The sequence below is a fragment of the Triturus cristatus genome, chromosome 5_1 (genome assembly GCF_964204655.1).
Source record: "Triturus cristatus chromosome 5_1, aTriCri1.1, whole genome shotgun sequence".
NCBI lineage: Eukaryota > Metazoa > Chordata > Amphibia > Caudata > Salamandridae > Triturus > Triturus cristatus.
In genome coordinates, this window is record NC_140587.1 from 316,830,138 (window position 1) to 316,847,973 (window position 17,836).

The 17,836-nt window shown below is 47.0% G+C and overlaps 1 protein-coding gene across 2 annotated transcripts in view; it reads left to right on the top strand.

Annotated features, from left to right (window-relative positions):
• DSCC1 (DNA replication and sister chromatid cohesion 1) overlaps window positions 1-15,945 on the top strand; it is a 169,737-nt gene extending 153,792 nt beyond the window's left edge. For both annotated transcript variants that reach the window (XM_085605046.1, XM_085605047.1), the window contains exons 8-9: window positions 1,650-1,798; window positions 15,206-15,945. In XM_085605046.1, the coding sequence (XP_085461172.1) occupies window positions 1,650-1,798; window positions 15,206-15,314 (258 nt within the window). In that variant the 3' untranslated portion in view covers window positions 15,315-15,945. The remainder of the gene's footprint in view (window positions 1-1,649; window positions 1,799-15,205) is intronic.
• The last annotated feature ends 1,891 nt before the right edge of the window (window positions 15,946-17,836 follow it).

Sequence of the window (17,836 nt, forward strand, 5' to 3'; positions counted from 1 at the left end):
AAGCAACTACTAGGTGGAAAAATTTAGTCTGGTTTTTACTTCCATTGCGGCACAAAGAGGTGCCCACAGCAAGGGATAAAAGTAAAGGTTATTTGTGTGCATTAATTCTCAGTGTGACATCATCGATCATTAAACCCTTGTCAAATGGCTGGTGACCCGTGCAAGAGCGCGGAGGGCACACTCCGTTCCTGTAAAACGTATCCAAAAAGTTGGAACGATTACAAGTGCCACCATCATGTGCAGAGTCCCCCGAGGTTCTGCTCTCTCCAGGCTCTGTAATGTTTACTTGGTCCCACCGGTGCTTATCCTAGAAGCTCCCAATGCTGGCTCAGGCATTCAGGATTCAAGCAGTTCCCACTGTGGCAGGCCTACATTCTAACTTCAAAGCGCCTGTGAAGCAGGACAATGACCCAGGCTTGGCCAGTTGCACAGCTGGTCTGCCTGTGCTGGGTGACATTGGACGATGGATACTATTAGCCGAAGTGCCTACTTGCTGTAGGGTATTAACGGGCATTGAGTGCTAGTACCCCTCATCTCAGACTGAGGCCCTTAATTATGGGACAGGTACCCAACATCAACTAACTACCTCAGCGAAGTCCAACGAGGCTTCATTATTTACTGAGCTAGCAACGAGCGTGATGTTAAAAAAAAAATGCATCTGTATATACGTATCTTATGTGAAAATGTTTTTGAAAATGTTTCATTCACGTGGGCAGGGTTGAAAGTTGAATTTTACTTTAATCCCAGATCTCTGTATTGGGTGTGAATATTTGACATTCTTAAGCATTCCATCTATCATTTGTTCCTTTTGTCACTGGAAGTGACATCATATGATTATTGATGCAGAATTCTACTTGGAAGTGATGTCATATGCTCTTGATGGCATCACAGTAATTAACACTGTTGAAGTTAAGAACCCCTAATGCGCGCAGATATATAACACAACAGCTTTTAAAGCCGATCAATGTCCATATTATTTACCATCTTTTTTAAAATAGGGTGCTCACATGATTGGAACATTACACATTTTTTTATTTTTTTTTACTGTGTGCAGAATGAAGAGATATGAGCTTGTTCAAAGCGGAAACAATTGGAACCCAAATTATTTTAATCATAAACAGTCATGACGTATTGGTTCTTCTAGTGTATACTTCAAGAATAATATATACTGGCAAGTAACATGAAAAGACATACAAATCAAAAGTGGTTTTATCCTCCTGCAATAATTCATGTAGACCATATTTTGAGTGCGAGCTATATTGACCTATTTCTTATCACAGTTACTACATTTTCATTAAGATCACCTCTAAGGCATTATCCACCCGATTTATTTGTTTAACTGGATTAAAAGTTTAATGTTCCAAGTCGCAGTGGGAGCTGCAGAAAGTAAACCGTGCTCATTATGGCACGGTTTACCTACTGCTCTTTTGACATCACTAAGGCCAGGGGTTGCAAAGGCAGTGCCAGGGGTCGCAAGGTGCAACCCTTAAATGACATCCATCCATTTCTTTCTGGCTGTCTCTCTCTCTTTCTCTCTTCTCCTTTGGTCACTTGTGGAACATTTCCTGACATAAGCAAACGCCGGTTAGATCCAGAGAAATCTCTGAATATATTCACTAATACAAAACATGTTTGTTTTCCATAATAAGGGCTTGGCATTGTTGGATCGAAGTTCCAGACCAGAAACTGTGTGTATATTAAAGACCGAAGACTTGCCAGAAGACACCCAGGACAGATTTAACTACTTGTTTGGCATCCGAGAGAAGTGGTCAGAAGTTGATATTGCACCATATATTCAGTAAGTGACTAAAAGTAATTTTATTTGAGTAATATACTTTAGTGTGTCACTGGGTATCTAGCGGTTTTATACATGGATACGAAAAAGTACTTTTATCCTTATTTGTTACATGAAAAATTGTTTTGTTACAAAGTACAACTCAGCCATTGAGAGGGGAACATATCTAACCCAATATTTACAAATACCATAAAACTAATTACCATACCTTTTTAAAAATCATTATTGTTTTACTCCATAAACAATACGATGCAGTAATGCTATTCACGCACTGTCTTTCAGTTTGTAACAATTGCCATCAAAAACAACTGTTAACATTCCTGTGCAATATTGCATTGAAGGAGTGATCCTTTCATGGGCCTAAAGTTATGAATAGTCTATTATACCTTGAGCTTAGGTTGACACTGGATAGGGAGTTCCTGTGGCTGCTTGGTAGCGGGGCCTTTATCTACTTTTGATGAATTACAACAGTGGACACACCCTTGGGTGTGGTGCAGCATGCTTACTGGCACTGCTGGTGAATCTGGAAGGATGAACCCTTTTCAAAGGCACACAGGAAACTGTTGCCCTCCTGAGATTATGAACGTTGGCTGCTGAACTCCGAGTTCCTTGGAGATACTGATACTTGGTATTACATTAGTGACACTTTCCTCCATAGTATCATCTCCCACTCGGGGTGCAAGACCAGGCCGCATCTGCACTTGCTTGTCTTGCCGGGAAACAAAATCACTGCACCAGTCCCAACTCGTGCTTGGAGGCTGAACGTGTACTTTCGGGTCCCTTGAGCAGACGCATATTCACAGCAGGTGTCCTGGTGGACTACAATGAATCGTACAAGCATTCAGAATTAGAAGGGCAAGTGAAGTACTTGGAGTTTTGTGTGGAGGAAGACGAGGGCTGATCCAAATGCCATAACTTTAGAGCAGTGGGTCTGTCTGAATTTGCAAAGGGCCCCAGTGTTCGCTCGATGACTGGGTATCCAAGTCACTGGTGTGAAACAGATTATCCAGATGTTTCACAGTTAAGCAATGCTCTTGCCGACCCTGGATCACTCCCCGGCCTATTACAGCCAGATTGCTAAAGCACAGAGCACGTGGCTTCATATGTGACATGATAAAACATGCAGGCCAACTGCATTTTGAAAACCCATAAGTAATGATCTTCTCAACTCTGCATACGCAGTAAAGCTGCAGTGAGTTTAGTCCTTAAATGTTCAAACGAGTATACTCTCCATTGAAGAACTTGCTATTATTCCTAGCCAAAGTGAACGCGGTTGCATGTGTGGCCTGTTTTTCACCGATGCAGCATGAGCTTAGATAGTCTTGGGTGATGACAAACAATAAACCCAACAGTCGCCTTGTGCGGTTGCACTGGAATTCCAGTCCTCCCCAGCAAGACAGCCTCCCAGTCTAAAAAGTCAGATGGGAAGTTTGATGATGCTGAGACTACGAAAGGTACCTGGCCTATCAGTTACTTCCATCACTACTGATCAGATGGTCTGAAATCCACAGGGATGCATTACAACACAAGCAGGCGGCCAGTAATGGGGCTGCAATAACTAAACTGGTGACATGACCGTATTGTGCAAACATACTCTGGGATCCTTTGACTCTATGGTATGCATAATGCAGGTTTTGCACTAGGCTCTGAGAAAGATGGTACTGAAAATGCCACTTCTGTGGAGAGCCTGTGAACCCTTGATATTCATTCATACTCAGTCTGACAGTATGTAGAAGAAAGGGCAAAGAAACTGCATATCTGCTGCACACTGACAATTACTGGCCGGGAATGACAATCTTGCCATGAATATAGGACCCAAGTTCACACCCAGGCAGAGATCACTGCTATCTTTGTTGATCACTATTCCTTTAATTACTTTCAGCCTGCTGCCCCACATAATTATATACATTTTTTTTTTGTCGACACCTCCCTAGATTTTGTTCAGCACAAAGGAAAACTCTGAAAGTGCTGCCTACCACACATGCGAAAAGCGCAGCTACCAGCTTTTCTGCAGGCACAAGGGTCCTGGCTTGTATGGGCTTTCAATGGAATACTGTTGCGTACAAAGTGATACATATACCATGAGTCCTCAAACTGTACAAGTCTGACCATGAGGAGAGAAGCCTTGTCCCCACAGTAAGGGAAGCAGTGGTATTACTGGTTCCTTTACTGGACAATTATCATTGGGATGCTGCTGACCACCAGGTCGTAGACTATTATTGTCCTTGATGCAACCTGACCGGGCGGCTTTATGCTAGGTCAAAAAGCTTCTTTAAACCTTAAGTACCTGTTCCACTTCATTGCGAGTGCAGGCATCAATGGCCCATTGCCATCCACGGTACGGAGAAGCCCTTTGACACACAGCGCTAGGAGTCAATGGAGTAAGACCTTTCAGTGACACATGTAGATGGTAAATATATACTTCTGTCTGCATGATTTTAACTTCCTTGCAGAAGATGCATTTCCTGTACCAACTTACCATGGCCCTACTGGAAAGTTTAAGAAGCCAATTGGGTGGAACCAATTTTACCTTGTTTATATGGACAGGGAATGCACACTGTCGCACTGAATGGCACTGTCACAGTCAGTATACCAGCAAAATTCAATCCATGAAAAGGCCAAAAATCTAGGAAACCCACAGAGAAGCCCCAAAATTGCTAAACTGAGTATCAAATTTCTGCAAGTTTGTTACAGACAACAATCCGTAAAGTCTAGCCAAAGACTAATTTTACTTCGGAAAAGAAACGTGGCTTCACATTGCACATCATAATTGTTCAACACATTTATTGAATACATGAGCAAAAAGTGCAAAATGATGTACGCAACAGCCCAATATTACGGAAACTTGAGGAAAACGTAGAAATTGAAGTGATCCAAAATAACTGCTGGTGATTTCAAGCATCACTTGCCAATTTTGACCCATATGCTTCTATAATATAATGTACCATCTGACTAGTGGCTGATGTATTTGATAGACCCTACTTGGTTCTTCATAACGAAACTAGAATTAATCCTCAATTTGTGCCTGATCTTCAATGAGAAGTCTTTATTAAAAGAAGTCAATACAATTAATAAGCAGTGGATCGTAAAGGGTATAAAAATGGCTACAAATTGGGGCCTGCCATTGAGTCTGAAAGCAGGATCTCAGTTGTTTGAAACGCGGTTTTGTTAGAAAGATTGACTTTTCATTCTGGGACCTACAAAAGAATATTCTTTGATTTGAAAAGTCATTACTTAAAAATTCTTATTTCCCTGGCAATCTGTCCTCCTGTTTTGTTATGTGTTGTTTGCGAGAGTGTTTCCCTCTCCCATTGTGTTCTTCTATGCCTTATATCTTGACCTTTTCTCTTTTTTTTTTTTTTTAAAGAATGTTATGTTTTTAACTGAATCTCATAAAAAACAGTGTACATGACACTACAATGATTGTAATGAATATATTGCACAGCATAATGTATTAATAGAGCAAGAGCAATGACTAGAATCACCAATCTATCACACACGTCTGTCATCCCAGCACGTAATACAAAAAAGGAACATAAGAGCTTTGCAGCGTGCAGGTTATTAACAGCAAGTTCACACCAGAATCACACTGCATATCATCCCACTGAGACAATGTGAAGTGAAAGAGACCGCTAATTCTATAGTGGGTATGATAGAGGTCAAGTAGACCGTGGGACAACGGAGCCCTTATTTCCTGTGGTCGGTGTAAGGGGCAGCAGCCCCACATAAGCCTTCATCTGTGCATTGCAGTATTCTATGTCACTAAGCCATCTCCGCTGCATGGGAACAAGGCCCCTCCCTCAATGCATGGTTACTCTATGCTTTGCAGGCAGCAGTGCTATGGCTGCAAGTTTCCTTATCCCTGCAGGAACATCTTTAACGTACCTTGGGACAATGATGAATCAGATGAGATACCATCACCGTTGTCACCTTGACTACTGTATCCCAGGAGGCTAGGATCAGGGGGCATAGCCATGCCAACTGTAGGAATCAAAAGAGAGACAGATGATGGACCGAATGCAGAGCATATAAAACATTCACCCCCAATCACAGATCTGGGTTTAAACCATCATCGTTCTTTATCTCACTTCGCCACCCCAGTTCAGACATGGCCAAATACAAATCAGTCTTGACCCTGTGCCTCATGGGAACAGTCCAGCCCGAACAGCCAAGCAAGGTCCTCTGTGACTAGGGGTGAATGTTCGATTGACCCAGCATTCCGTCCATCTGTTCTTTTTGCAACTGTAAAAATCCAGCATCGGGTGCTCCCTATCTGGAGGAGTCTGCTTTGTCCCTTAATACAGTATTTCACAGACTGAGTTGGGGGTAGCATACCCTGTGTAAAAATCTGATGTGTCTAATGATATTAGACGTTACTCCCACACCACTTCTTGAGAGCTGATTGTGCAGATCTGAAAGAGACACATTAGTGATCGATTCCTTACCTTAGATTAATCCCCAGGCGTCAGACTGGATCCGGAAAGTTTTCTGCTTAGCAGTACCCCTGCGCGTCAGTAGGTGGCGTCGTGCGGCTCCGCATCCGTCAGTGGCGTCGTACGCACCGGAATGACGTCACGGAGACTACTTAGGCGCCACCCATGCGCACTGACGTCAGTTCTTTCTTTTTCCGCGAAAGTGCAGATCCGGATTGAGCACGTACCTTGGTCATTTTTTGACCACTTTTGTGAGACTTTTTGTCTCCTTCTCTTGTCTCCTGGTGCACGTAGGGATGCCCGGCTTTAAGTCTTGTGGGTCGTGCTACCGTAATATGTCGGTGGCGGACCCCCATGATGTCTGCATCTACTGCCCGGAGAACGACCACGACTGCCGTGCCATGGCCCGAAGGCATTACGGGAGCGGCGCCGGAAGTTGCTGGAGGTCCGGCACTCCTCTCACCGCCGCTCCGGGTCTAGGGGCCGTTCGCGGGACCGCTCGCGGGACTGGAGTCGTCGCTGCTCGGACTCTTAAGTCTTCACCTTCAGATTCCAGTAAGCGACGCCATAAGATGTCGAAGAAGCATGTTCGCTCTCTGACGTCCCCCCGTCGCTCCCCGTAGGTGGACGAGGGGGACGGGGGCTCCGCCCCTGCTGCTCCTATGGAGCCTGGGAGTCCCGCGGCCTACCTGCTATACCCGGGTCCGTCGGCAACTCCCGAACAGCGGCAAGAGTTTCTTGTTGCCTTGGACCGCCTGTTTAGGCCTCGGGCTCCCGCCGGTGCGCTTGCGGGCCCCGCGGTCCCGTGTCCAGATCGTGTTGACCCGGCGGCACCGCCTCCGGTCTCAGCCCCGGAGCCAATGGATCCAGCGCCCGCGGCTCTGGCCCCGGCACCACAAGGTGCAACGCCGCTGGCTCCGGCCCCAGCGCTGCCCCTGGCTCCGCCACAGGCGCCGCACTGGGTGCCGTTTATCCTGCCCCAGCCCCGGTTCTCGGACCATTTCTTTCCGACCTGGGATCCTCATTGAGATCTGGTTCCGGGTTGGCCACGGCCGGCGCCGCTGGCCCCCTCTCCGGCTCCGGGCCTACCGCCGCAGCCGGCTCCTGCTACCCCGGAGCAGGATGAGGACTGTGAGTCCGAGCAGGATTGTGTGGATGACCTTCAAGATGCGGGTGAACTTGATGTGTCTTCTGACCCGGGGTTTGCCTCGCCTCCTCCTACTATGGAGGAGGGCGCTTCCTACACTATGGTGCTGCGTTGAGCCGCGGAGACTCTCCATCTCGACCGCCCTACGGTGGCCCTTAAGACCAACCTCCTTACGGAGGTGCTCCAGACGGCGTCTACGTCGTCGGAGCCGCTGCTCCCTTTCAATGAGGCTCTTACCGAAGTCCTCTTAGGTACTTGGTTGCGGCCGGCCGCGGGGGCACCGGTGGGTAAGAACGTCGCTAGGCGTCATCGCCTGGCGCCTGGTGATCCCGCCTTCTTGACCACTCACCCCACGCCTGAGAGCCTGGTCATTCAGGCCTCGACATCGCAGAGTGCCTTTCCCTCGGCTCCGCCGGATAAGGACTCTAAGAGGCTGGACCAATATGGCAAGAGGTTGTTCTCCTCAGCCAGTTTGGGGTTGAGGTCGGTTAATACCGCCTGCTTATTGGGCTGTTACTCCCACGCAGTGTGGGATTCGGTGGCGGAGGTTCTGCCTCAGTGTTCTGAGGAGGTCCAGGCTGTCCTTTCCCAAGCGATTGCGGAGGGCAAGGATGCGGCGAAGTTTGCCGTCAGGTGTGGTTTGGACACCGCTGATTCGTTGGGCAGGGCGATTTCAACGACGGTGGCGTTGCGGCGCCACGCATGGTTGCGTTCCACTGGGTTCTCACCCGATGTCCAGAGCTCGCTCATGGACATGCGCTTCGATGGCTCCCGCCTCTTTGGTGATAAGGCTGACAATGCCCTGGAGCTCTTTAAATACTCTCGTGCCACGGCCAAGTCTTTGGGTCTTTCCTCGAAAAACCCTGCCACGACTGGGTTTCGTTCCTTTCGTGGCCTGGGCAGGGGTACCCAGGTGCGCTCTTCCAGCAAGCCTGTGCAGAACCAGCCTCAGCGAGGTCGCGGACGTGGGTTCCGCAGGGGCGGGTCTGGTAACCTGCGTGGGGGTCAGTCTACTTCCACCCCCGCTGCTTCCACCTCGAAACCTTCCTAATCCGAGCTTCAGGGGTCACTCCACGCCAGTGGGTGGCAGGGTTCACCTCCACCACTGGCGCGAGATCACGTCGGACAAGTGGGTGCTGCAGATAATCTGCCAAGGTTACTCGCTCCCCTTTCTGTCCTCCCCTCCAGCCATGCCACCTCGGTACCTCCGCATGTCGGGGGATCATTTGGCTCTTCTCCGTCAGGAAGTCTCGGTCCTCCTGGCCAAGGGGGTCATCGAGCGCGTTCCTGGGCCAGAAGTAGGACGTGGTTGTAATTCCCACTACTTTCTGGTCCCCAAGAAGGACAAGGGGGGCTTGTGCCCCATCTTGGACCTCCGGGACGTCAATTGCTTCCTCCGGAAGGAGAAGTTCAAGATGCTCACTCTGGCTCAGGTCCTGACTGCCCTGGAGACTGGATGGTAGCGTTTAACTTGCAGGACGCTTATTTTCACATCCCTGTCCTGCCTGCCCACCGGTGTGACCTGCGGTTCATGGTGGGCCAGGAGCATTTTCAGTTTGCCGTGCTCCCCTTCGGCCTTACCAGCGCCCCTCGGGTGTTCACGAAAGTGATGGCGGTGGTCGCGGCTCATCTGCGCAGGTCCGGGGCGTCAGTCTTCCCCTACCTCGACGACTGGCTGTTGAAGGCGGGCTCGTCCCAGGCTGTCGTCTCCCACCTCCAGACTACGGCCGAACTCCTGCATTTGCTGGGGTTCTCCATCAATGTGCCGAAGTCGCACCTGTGTCCCTCTCAGAAGCTCCCTTTCATCGGGCGGTTCTGGATTCGACGTTGTTTTGGGTTTATCCTCCCGAGCAGTGAGTCCGGAATATTCGGGCTGTGATTCCGATCTTTCAGCCTCCCGGGTTTCGGTCAGGATGACCATCCGGCTGCTGAGCCTGATGGCCTCCTGCATCCTGCTGGTGACGCATGCCAGATGGCATATGCGGGCTCTGCAGTGGGACCTGAAGTTCCAGTGGGCACAGCATCAGGGCGTCCAGATCTCGGAGAGCGATGCACGACAGTTGCAGTGGTGGCTCACGGACCGCGATTGGGTCAGTGGCAGATCCCTCTCCCTTCCCCAACCGGAGCACACAGTGGTGACGGATGCGTACCTCCTGGGATGGGGTGGCCACATGGGCGAGGCGGAGATCAGAGGCCTCTGGTCTCTGGCGGAGTCCCAGCCCCATATCAACCTCCTGGAGCTGCAGGCGATCCGGCTTGCACTGAAGGTATTCCTTTCCTCTGTCCACGGCAGTGTGGTGCAGGTGTTCACGGACAACACCACCGCCATGTCGTATTGCAAACAAATCGGGCGGGGTGGTGTCCTGGACCCTCTGTCAGGAGGCTCTGCACCTCTGGACATGGCTGGAACATCACGGCATTACCTTGGTGGTTCAACACCTGGCAGGTTTTCTGAACGCCAGGGCGGACAAACTCAGCCACCGGTGCATGATTGATCACGAATGGACTTCTGCACTCGGACGTGCCGCAAGGTCTCTTTCTGCAGTGGGGAGAGCCTTGGTTAGATCTATTCGCCACCGAAGAGAACACTCATTGTCATCAGTTCTGTGTATTGGAATTTCCACGGCGACACTCGCTCGGAGACACTTTTCGACACGAGTGGAGTTGCGGTCTGTTGTACGCCTTTCCGCCTATACCACTTCTGCCCAGAGTGCTGAAGAAGATCAGGCGCGACCGGGCCCAAGTCACTCTTGTGGCTCCGGACTGGGCTTGAAGAGTATGGTATCCCGAGCTACTCGGTATGAGCATCGATCCCCCGATCCGTCTGCCTCTTCGGGAGGATCTTCTGTCGCAGCAGCAGGGGACGGTCCTCCACCCGAACCTGTCCAGTCTCCACCTCCATGCATGGAGATTGAGCAGTGACAGTTGACACCTTTCGATCTTCCTTCCGAAGTGTCATTCTGGCAGCCAGGCGTCCCTCCACTAAAACGGTATGCGCCTGCCAATGGAACAGATTTGTGGCATGGTGCACAGCGAAAGCTGTAGACCCAATTTCGGCTCCTCTTTCTGAGGTTCTTCTGTTTTCTCTGTCTTTGGCCCAGCAGGGATCTGCTCTGGGCACTATCAAAGGTTATCTTTTTGCCATTTCCGCCTTCCTGAGGCTTCCTGATCAGCCTTCTCTTTTTAAGTCCCCGGTTGTAAACCGTTTCCTCCAAGGCATTACACACACGGTTCCTCCTGTGCCTTTCATAATGCCTCAGTGGGACTTGAATATTGTCTTGACTTTTCTGATGTGTGCTCCCTTTGAGCCTCTTCATAACTGTCCTTTGCATCTTCTTACTCTCAAGACTGCTTTCCTGGTTGCTATCACCTCTGCCAGAAGAGTGAGTGAGCTCCAGGCTCTTTCTTCTAAACCTCCTTTCCTTTCTGTTCATCCGGACAAGGTGATTTTAAGGACCCGTCCTTCTTTCTTGCCAAAGGTTGTTACGCCCTTTCACATCGGGTAGACCATCACTTTGCCCACCTTCTTTCCGCCTCCGCATCCTTCCAGGGAAGAGGAGCGGCTCCACCGTCTGGACCCAAAACGTGCGCTTGCTTTCTATCTGCGGCGTACACAACAGTTGCGGGTGGATGATCAACTCTTTGTTGGTTACGTGGGCGCCAAGAAAGGTCAGGCTGTGCACAAACTAACCATTTCTCGTGGGTTGTTTTGTGCATCAAAGCATGTTACTCCTTGGCCAAGAAGGAGCCTCCTGTGGGGCTGCGTGCCCATTCGACCAGGGCAACTGCAGCCACTGCTGCCTTGGGACGCGGTGTTCCCTTGCAGGACATTTGTCAGGCAGCTACGTGGGCCTCGCTGCACACGTTTACCAAGCACAACTGCCTTGACAGTCCGGTCTAGAGAGACTGCTTCTTTGGCCGTTCTGTGCTCCATGACATTTTGGTGTAATCTTGTTCACAGACCCACCACTGGGGTTGGTATTGCTGGGGTATCTATTCTAAGGTAAGGAATCTATCCCTAACGTGTCTCTTTCAGATGCACAAGTTACTACTTGTGTAACGATATATCTGTAAGAGACATTAGTTAGTGATAGATTCTTAACGCCCCACCCATCCTCCCCGTTCTGCGATCTGATTACTAGGGTTAAGGTCATCCCTTTAGGGCCCTAGTTTTATGCACTTATGGCCAGTGTTTCGGCGCGGAAAGTCATGTACAGAACTGACGTCAGCACGCATGGGTGGCGCCTAAGTAGTTTCTGTGACGGCATTCCGGCGCGTATGACGCCACTGAAGGACGCGGAGCCGCACAACGCCACCTACTGATGCGCAGGGGTACTGCTAAGCAGAAAACTTTCCGGATCCAGTCTGACGCCTGGGGATTATTCTAAGGTAAGGAATCTATCACAAACTAATGTCTCTTACAGATATATCGTTACACAAGTAGTAACTTGTGCTTCTAGGTTCCTTTCTCTCCAGCATTGGGTTTATCCACTGGGGCTTCCTGCTGCATAGAGATATAGAAGTGCTTAGTGGATTTAGCTGCGAGGAGGAGGAGAGAAAGTGCTTTGAATTGGTGGGTTCCTGCAGAAAAGTATCAAAAACTGCTTTACAGGCTGTACAGTCTAAAACATGGGAAAAAAAATCTAGTGCAGTGCATTCCTCATCTACATTCAGTTCCTACATGGCATTAAATATCCTTTTGGGAATAGGTCACTGAATGTGTTAAGATTTAACTTGTGTGGCTGCGTGGATTTCCCCTCACATGTCTGGGTGAACCTAGGGTGGTGTAGGAGGGCCACTAAGGCAAGTATAGATATTGCAAGGAAGCTCGTCATCATTTTCCTACAAGCTAATAATGTACATTTCACGCAGTCTATCTCCATGTGTTTGCTTTTTGGCGTGAGATGTAATATAGACTACAAGGGAGTCAGGGACATAGTATTCATTGCAATGTGAACATGTGGTGGGTACGAGGGTGGGCCGGACCAGTACTGTGCATAGTATGCCTGCGTGTGTAAATCATAGGGTCAGAAATCGGGGGAAGCGAAGCCGCCCTGCTCATATGGCACAATTAGAACCTTCCACTGAAGTCAGGGCTGTCTACCTTACCAGGCTAGCTTAACCAGTAAGGACCAACCCTCTTCCTACAACAGCACCCGACTCTGCCAGCAGCCAATTAGATCCCACCCCTCACATTTAACAACTCCGTTTTAGACATCCAACAACAAACCTTCAAGCAATCATCGTCATTCTATTGCTGACCTTGTGGGGAACACCTAGCCAGGGGGGCTGGCTTTGAGTGACGAGCGTACTCCTCCACCCTATGGTGGTGATGGTGGTTGGAAGGCATATGAACAGCAGTCTCTTACAACTTATACATGCACCTCAAGCTTGCAAATTACACGATTAAGCATTAAATGGGTAATAAATGTAAAGTTATTGTGAACGCAGCGCAACAATTCGCAGCCTTGTGTCAACAGATTATAACGCAAGTTGCAACTGATTACTCCCCACCAGACTTGCAACCAGTTGCGGTGCATATTCTTAAAATACCAGTTTATAGCCAGTCTCGTTCAACGTTGCTAGTTGAGGCTGGGACAGCCAGTTAACCAGGACCGCGGACACAGCCAGCACACTGCACACCTTTGGCATGTAAAAAGAAGCGAGGTCTGGAAAGTATGCTGCTTGCCTAGTATCTGAATCCGCAGTCTGGCAGGGTAGAGCATAGCATCATTAATTCCTGCCTGCTGTAGCTTCTTCAAAGGCAGGTACTCGTGTTGTGTATCCTGCATTGCCGCTGTGAAGTCTGGAAATATGGAGGTCGGTTGACCGGCATGATTAAGCTCTTTTCTCTCCCTAGCCACTTAAAGAGCTGTGTGTCTGTCTATGAAACTGAACAGGTGGGCTAGTATGGGACGCACTACTGCGTCTGGTGGGGTCCTTAGCATGAGGGATCAGTGGGTCTGCTCAACCACAAAGAGGCAGAAGAGACTGTCTATTCCAGACATGGACGCAAGCATTTCTTCTACACGCCTCTAGTCCACCTGTACCTGTGATCGGTGTTTGTGGTTTTAATGAGTTGGGACTTTCTCCATATTTAGAAGCTTCTCCTTTTTTGCAAGCACGTGTCTTCCACGTTAGATATGCGTTGTTCTGCAGATGTTAGCCTGGTTTGCTGATTGTCTTGATACTCATAAGATCCATTCTGTTGGTTAGAGAGTCCATTTTGTTGTCTATAGATATTAGGCCTAGGAGGTTGCATTGTTTATAGCTGCGATTTCACATTTTGATCGTCCTCCTATTCTGGCAGAATTCGAGTGCCATTCTCAACCCTGGAGTAGCAGTTTATGTGCACAGCAGGCTTCAGATGCCAGCCTTTACTGTCCGTTGTTGTGTTTGCTCATTTGGTTCCTGTGCATACTGTGTCCACCAGGCAGCACAAGAACCCCATGAAAATGCAGAGGCTGCCGGCTCAACGGGGAGCAAAACCGCCACCCGAGCGCCTCTCCAAGGAGGGAAGTAAAGGAGGGAAACCTCTTCTCGTACTGAGTTACTATTACATATGGTACTAGCAGCCGATTGGGTCCAGGGAAACCTTGCTTCACAGCTGTGTGGGTCTTATTCCCTGAAACCCCAGGTTCATCATCACGCAGCAGGGGCACAAGGTAGTACTTCACCATCAACACAACGGCAGCGCAGGCCTGCCTCCTGCAGGGCACGAGCAGACATGTTGACAATCTGTTTTTAGGTGTGAAGAGGGCGATTTCTCCAGTTAACATTTGCTCATCTGACATTACCAGTCGAACAGACAAGCAATCGATTAAGCTGCCAATTACAATACAGAGAACTAGACCTGTAAGTCCAATGGTTGCCTCCAAACTATTACAGATTGTGAAAAGCCCCCCAGTGTGCCAGCATCACAACCATAAGAGTTGTCTTGGCTAAAGTACCATTCATCCGTGGCCAGTGGAAGCCAGAACCACAGGGGTATATCTCCTATGGCCCACAAATCTCTCCCCAATCTACACACAAAATGCTCAGCTTCCGCTGCTGAATGTTTGTATAGTCCTAGCCCATGGGTCCTCTGTCAATTCCCTGGCACGCCCAGCCGCCCCAGTTGCGAAAGGGCATCCCGGTGTGCCTGGCACATGGTTACGGGCTCTGCTCGACTCGCTCCATCCCTGCTGGGTACTACCAAGGCCGCAGATCTATTACACTGCCCATAGCATCCTGTTCAGCCATTGCCCACCGCGGGGCAGTTGCACTTCACACCACCTTCCGTTGCGGGCTAAGCCCGTCATTGGCACCTCACAGTAATGTCTGTGGGGATCTTTATTTGCCTGCCGCCCCGCCTACAGGAGTCCACTCCTCCAATGCAGGTTAGTCATCGCCTGCAACCCTCCCTGACGCCTCCAATAGCTTGACCTTTTGTATGCTTTAGTAGAGCTTTTCAATCACTACATAGATTGTGAGTGGAATGAACTTTGACTTCAAATTTATACTATTGTTTTTTATTTAACCATTTTACTATCCAAAATGAGTGCGCTTTCATGGTGCTTTCTTTAAGGCTGTCTATTGCTTATTTGTGAATCAAATGTGCATTTAAAAAACTGTTTGAGCTCCACAAAGCATGAACCTTTTTTATTTAGGTGGTAAACATGATCCATGTGGAGTCAGATAGCCTCCAAAAAGGGCTCTTATTTTAATGTTTACAGCCATGGAATATGATGATGGCTATGACCTAGTTATTAATTCAAGGCTGTGACTGCAGATTGCTTGTTTGGATGTTGCTTACTCTACATTTACTTCTTTTTGTATTGTGTTTAACAGAGACTTGTGTGGAGAGAAGCAAACAATAGGAGCCCTGCTGACTAAATATGCTCGATCATCGATACAGAATGGCATCAAGGTTTATAATTCACGACGGCCGATACAGTAATGGGAACGATTACTGTTGACGAATACTTTTTTATGCAGCATTATCATTTGTAGGACATGCATTAGTACAAGGAGGAAATGAAATTGCCATTCACAGTAATTACTACTGTGTATGCTAGCAATTTGGAAAGCATTTGGCATTTTCAAAAATTCGGTATGCACGAGGGTACAATGTTGATGTACTGTTTTATTAAGTAACTGTACAATGTAATGCTATGACTTTTTTTTTTCTTCTTTCCATTTGACATTTAGGTCATTAATGGAAAAGACTACTTCATCATAGCTAATAAATACGTGCCTTACATTTTCAAAAAAGAAAACTTGGAATATATTTTGACTGATCCTTGTAGTTATATACAAGTGAGTAAACTAAATGCCAAATAAACAAATTGTAGTCTGTGTCAAAAATGTAAAAAAAATGCTGCATGATTATCAATTTGTGTTTATTTCATTTTGTTTAGATGCTAACTGTTAATTTTGAATTGAAAACATTTTTTATGTTTAGGCTTCTGCACACAATACGCGACACGCATTTTTAACGATACTTGTAGTTCTATACAAGTGAGTGAACTGCACACTAAATAACCATATTGTATGTTACACGTCAAATAAAAATACTGTGTGATTATCAATTTGTGTGTATTTCAATATGTTTAAAGGCTAATTGTTAATCTTGAATTGATGTTTGAGCTTCTGCACACACTATGCAACAGATTGAACGGAATATAACATCTGTGTAGTTTATTTTTTATTTTTAGGGGCTTTTGTTTTCTTCTGAATAGCAAATATTCCTGCACGTTTTTGTATCAGCATTACTTTTGGCTAAAGGGGGAAAACACTCGTGGAATCGTCCAGTTTGGGTTTCCTGGTGGAGAAAATGGACTTGGGTGGAATACTATCTCCCAGTACTTTTCTAATTTTTTTAAGATGTCACGCAATTAAAAATGTTTTATGCTGTGTATTACAACAACTTCAAACAATAAAGCCATAACACATTTGCTCTCGATTAAGTAGAGCAATGAAGTCAAACAGCTCCACAAATCTTCAGAAATTAGTCCATAGTGGCAACTCAAATAATTACGGCATTCATTATTTTCTACACTCATCAATTAAGTATGCCAATCAATTGTGGGGTGGGCGGGCAGCAGGACTTCTACCTGGAAGGTATAAATGATCTTGTCTATGAAGATCAGCTTGTGGGCCCCACCAGGATTTATATCTTGTCCATTTACGATCCCCAACTAGGTTGTTTTTGGGTTTGGGTATATTAAGAAAAAGTAATTAATTTAAAAACAGATCTCCAGTACTTTCCAAATGTGGAACATCCTAAAACATGCAGTTCAGATAATGGCCGTCAAGCGAATTTGAAAAATGTAACCCATTGCACTAAAACATATGTACCCTCACCAACGGCATACTGATTACTGAACCCAGAACCGTGGATGTCTCTCTTAACTCCGGTGTTTGAGTCAGTCTCCAGTTCCAAGCTCATACAAGAGTCATGCCAGGGGATTATTTTACTTGTCCTCTATAAGCAGTCATTTGGAAAGCCAGTAGGCATGGCCTTGTCATGCTGTACAATGGTTAATTATTTGCTACAAAAAAGAAAAACATAAAACCTAAATGTGGATGCTGCATGCTTGTGTTAACATTTTAGATTTATAAATCATTCACTGATTTGGCTGTTTCACAAGTTTTTATTTTTAAATAACAAACCTTTCAGTTGTGACATTTATTTTATTATTTGTGAATGAGACCAGAATAAATCACTACGCAATAAAGCACTCAAATCACAAGCAGTTACGAGATTATGTAAACACTTTATAACTTTAAAAAGGAGACAGAAAATAAATCGCCATTTAAGCGGGCACCCTAATGGTAGGCATAATAAATAATCACTATTTAAAGCTAATATACAAAATTAATAAACAATCACGCTTTCAGAACATTTGTCACTAAAGAAAAAGGAACTTTTATGCAGATGTGAACAGTGTTCACACACCTTGTTAACTAACCAAAATGAAGTGAACTAATGGAAAAAAGTGGGCTGGCCCACTGCGGTGGGCAGAAGCAAAATGTGAATGTCAATTTAGCAGACCAATGGATGAAGCCTTCTGACCAAAAGTCCCACAGAGTATATGTATATCATGTATGAATGTTTTGGAAAACAATAGGCCAGACCTAAAAGGAGGACATACGCCAGATAACTACATGCTGGTTGAACTTTTGCATAATGAGAGTAAACAACTTATCAACACACACAGATGAATGGACCAAACTCATAAACTTTTACCTTCTATAGACTTCTGCTTAAGCCCAGGTGAATCCATGCTGGACGTTGTGCTGTCAGTCATTACACTATGTGATTGATTGCAATGCAGCATTTCTCAGCGAGGATAGGCACCTCCTCTGGCACAAACTAGATTGCTTGAGGATATCCTCATTTTTCGAGGGGAAACAAGCCCTAGGCAGGCGGCGGTGAGTGCCTGACTGCTCATATCTGACTGAAACCAGGGGCTGCAG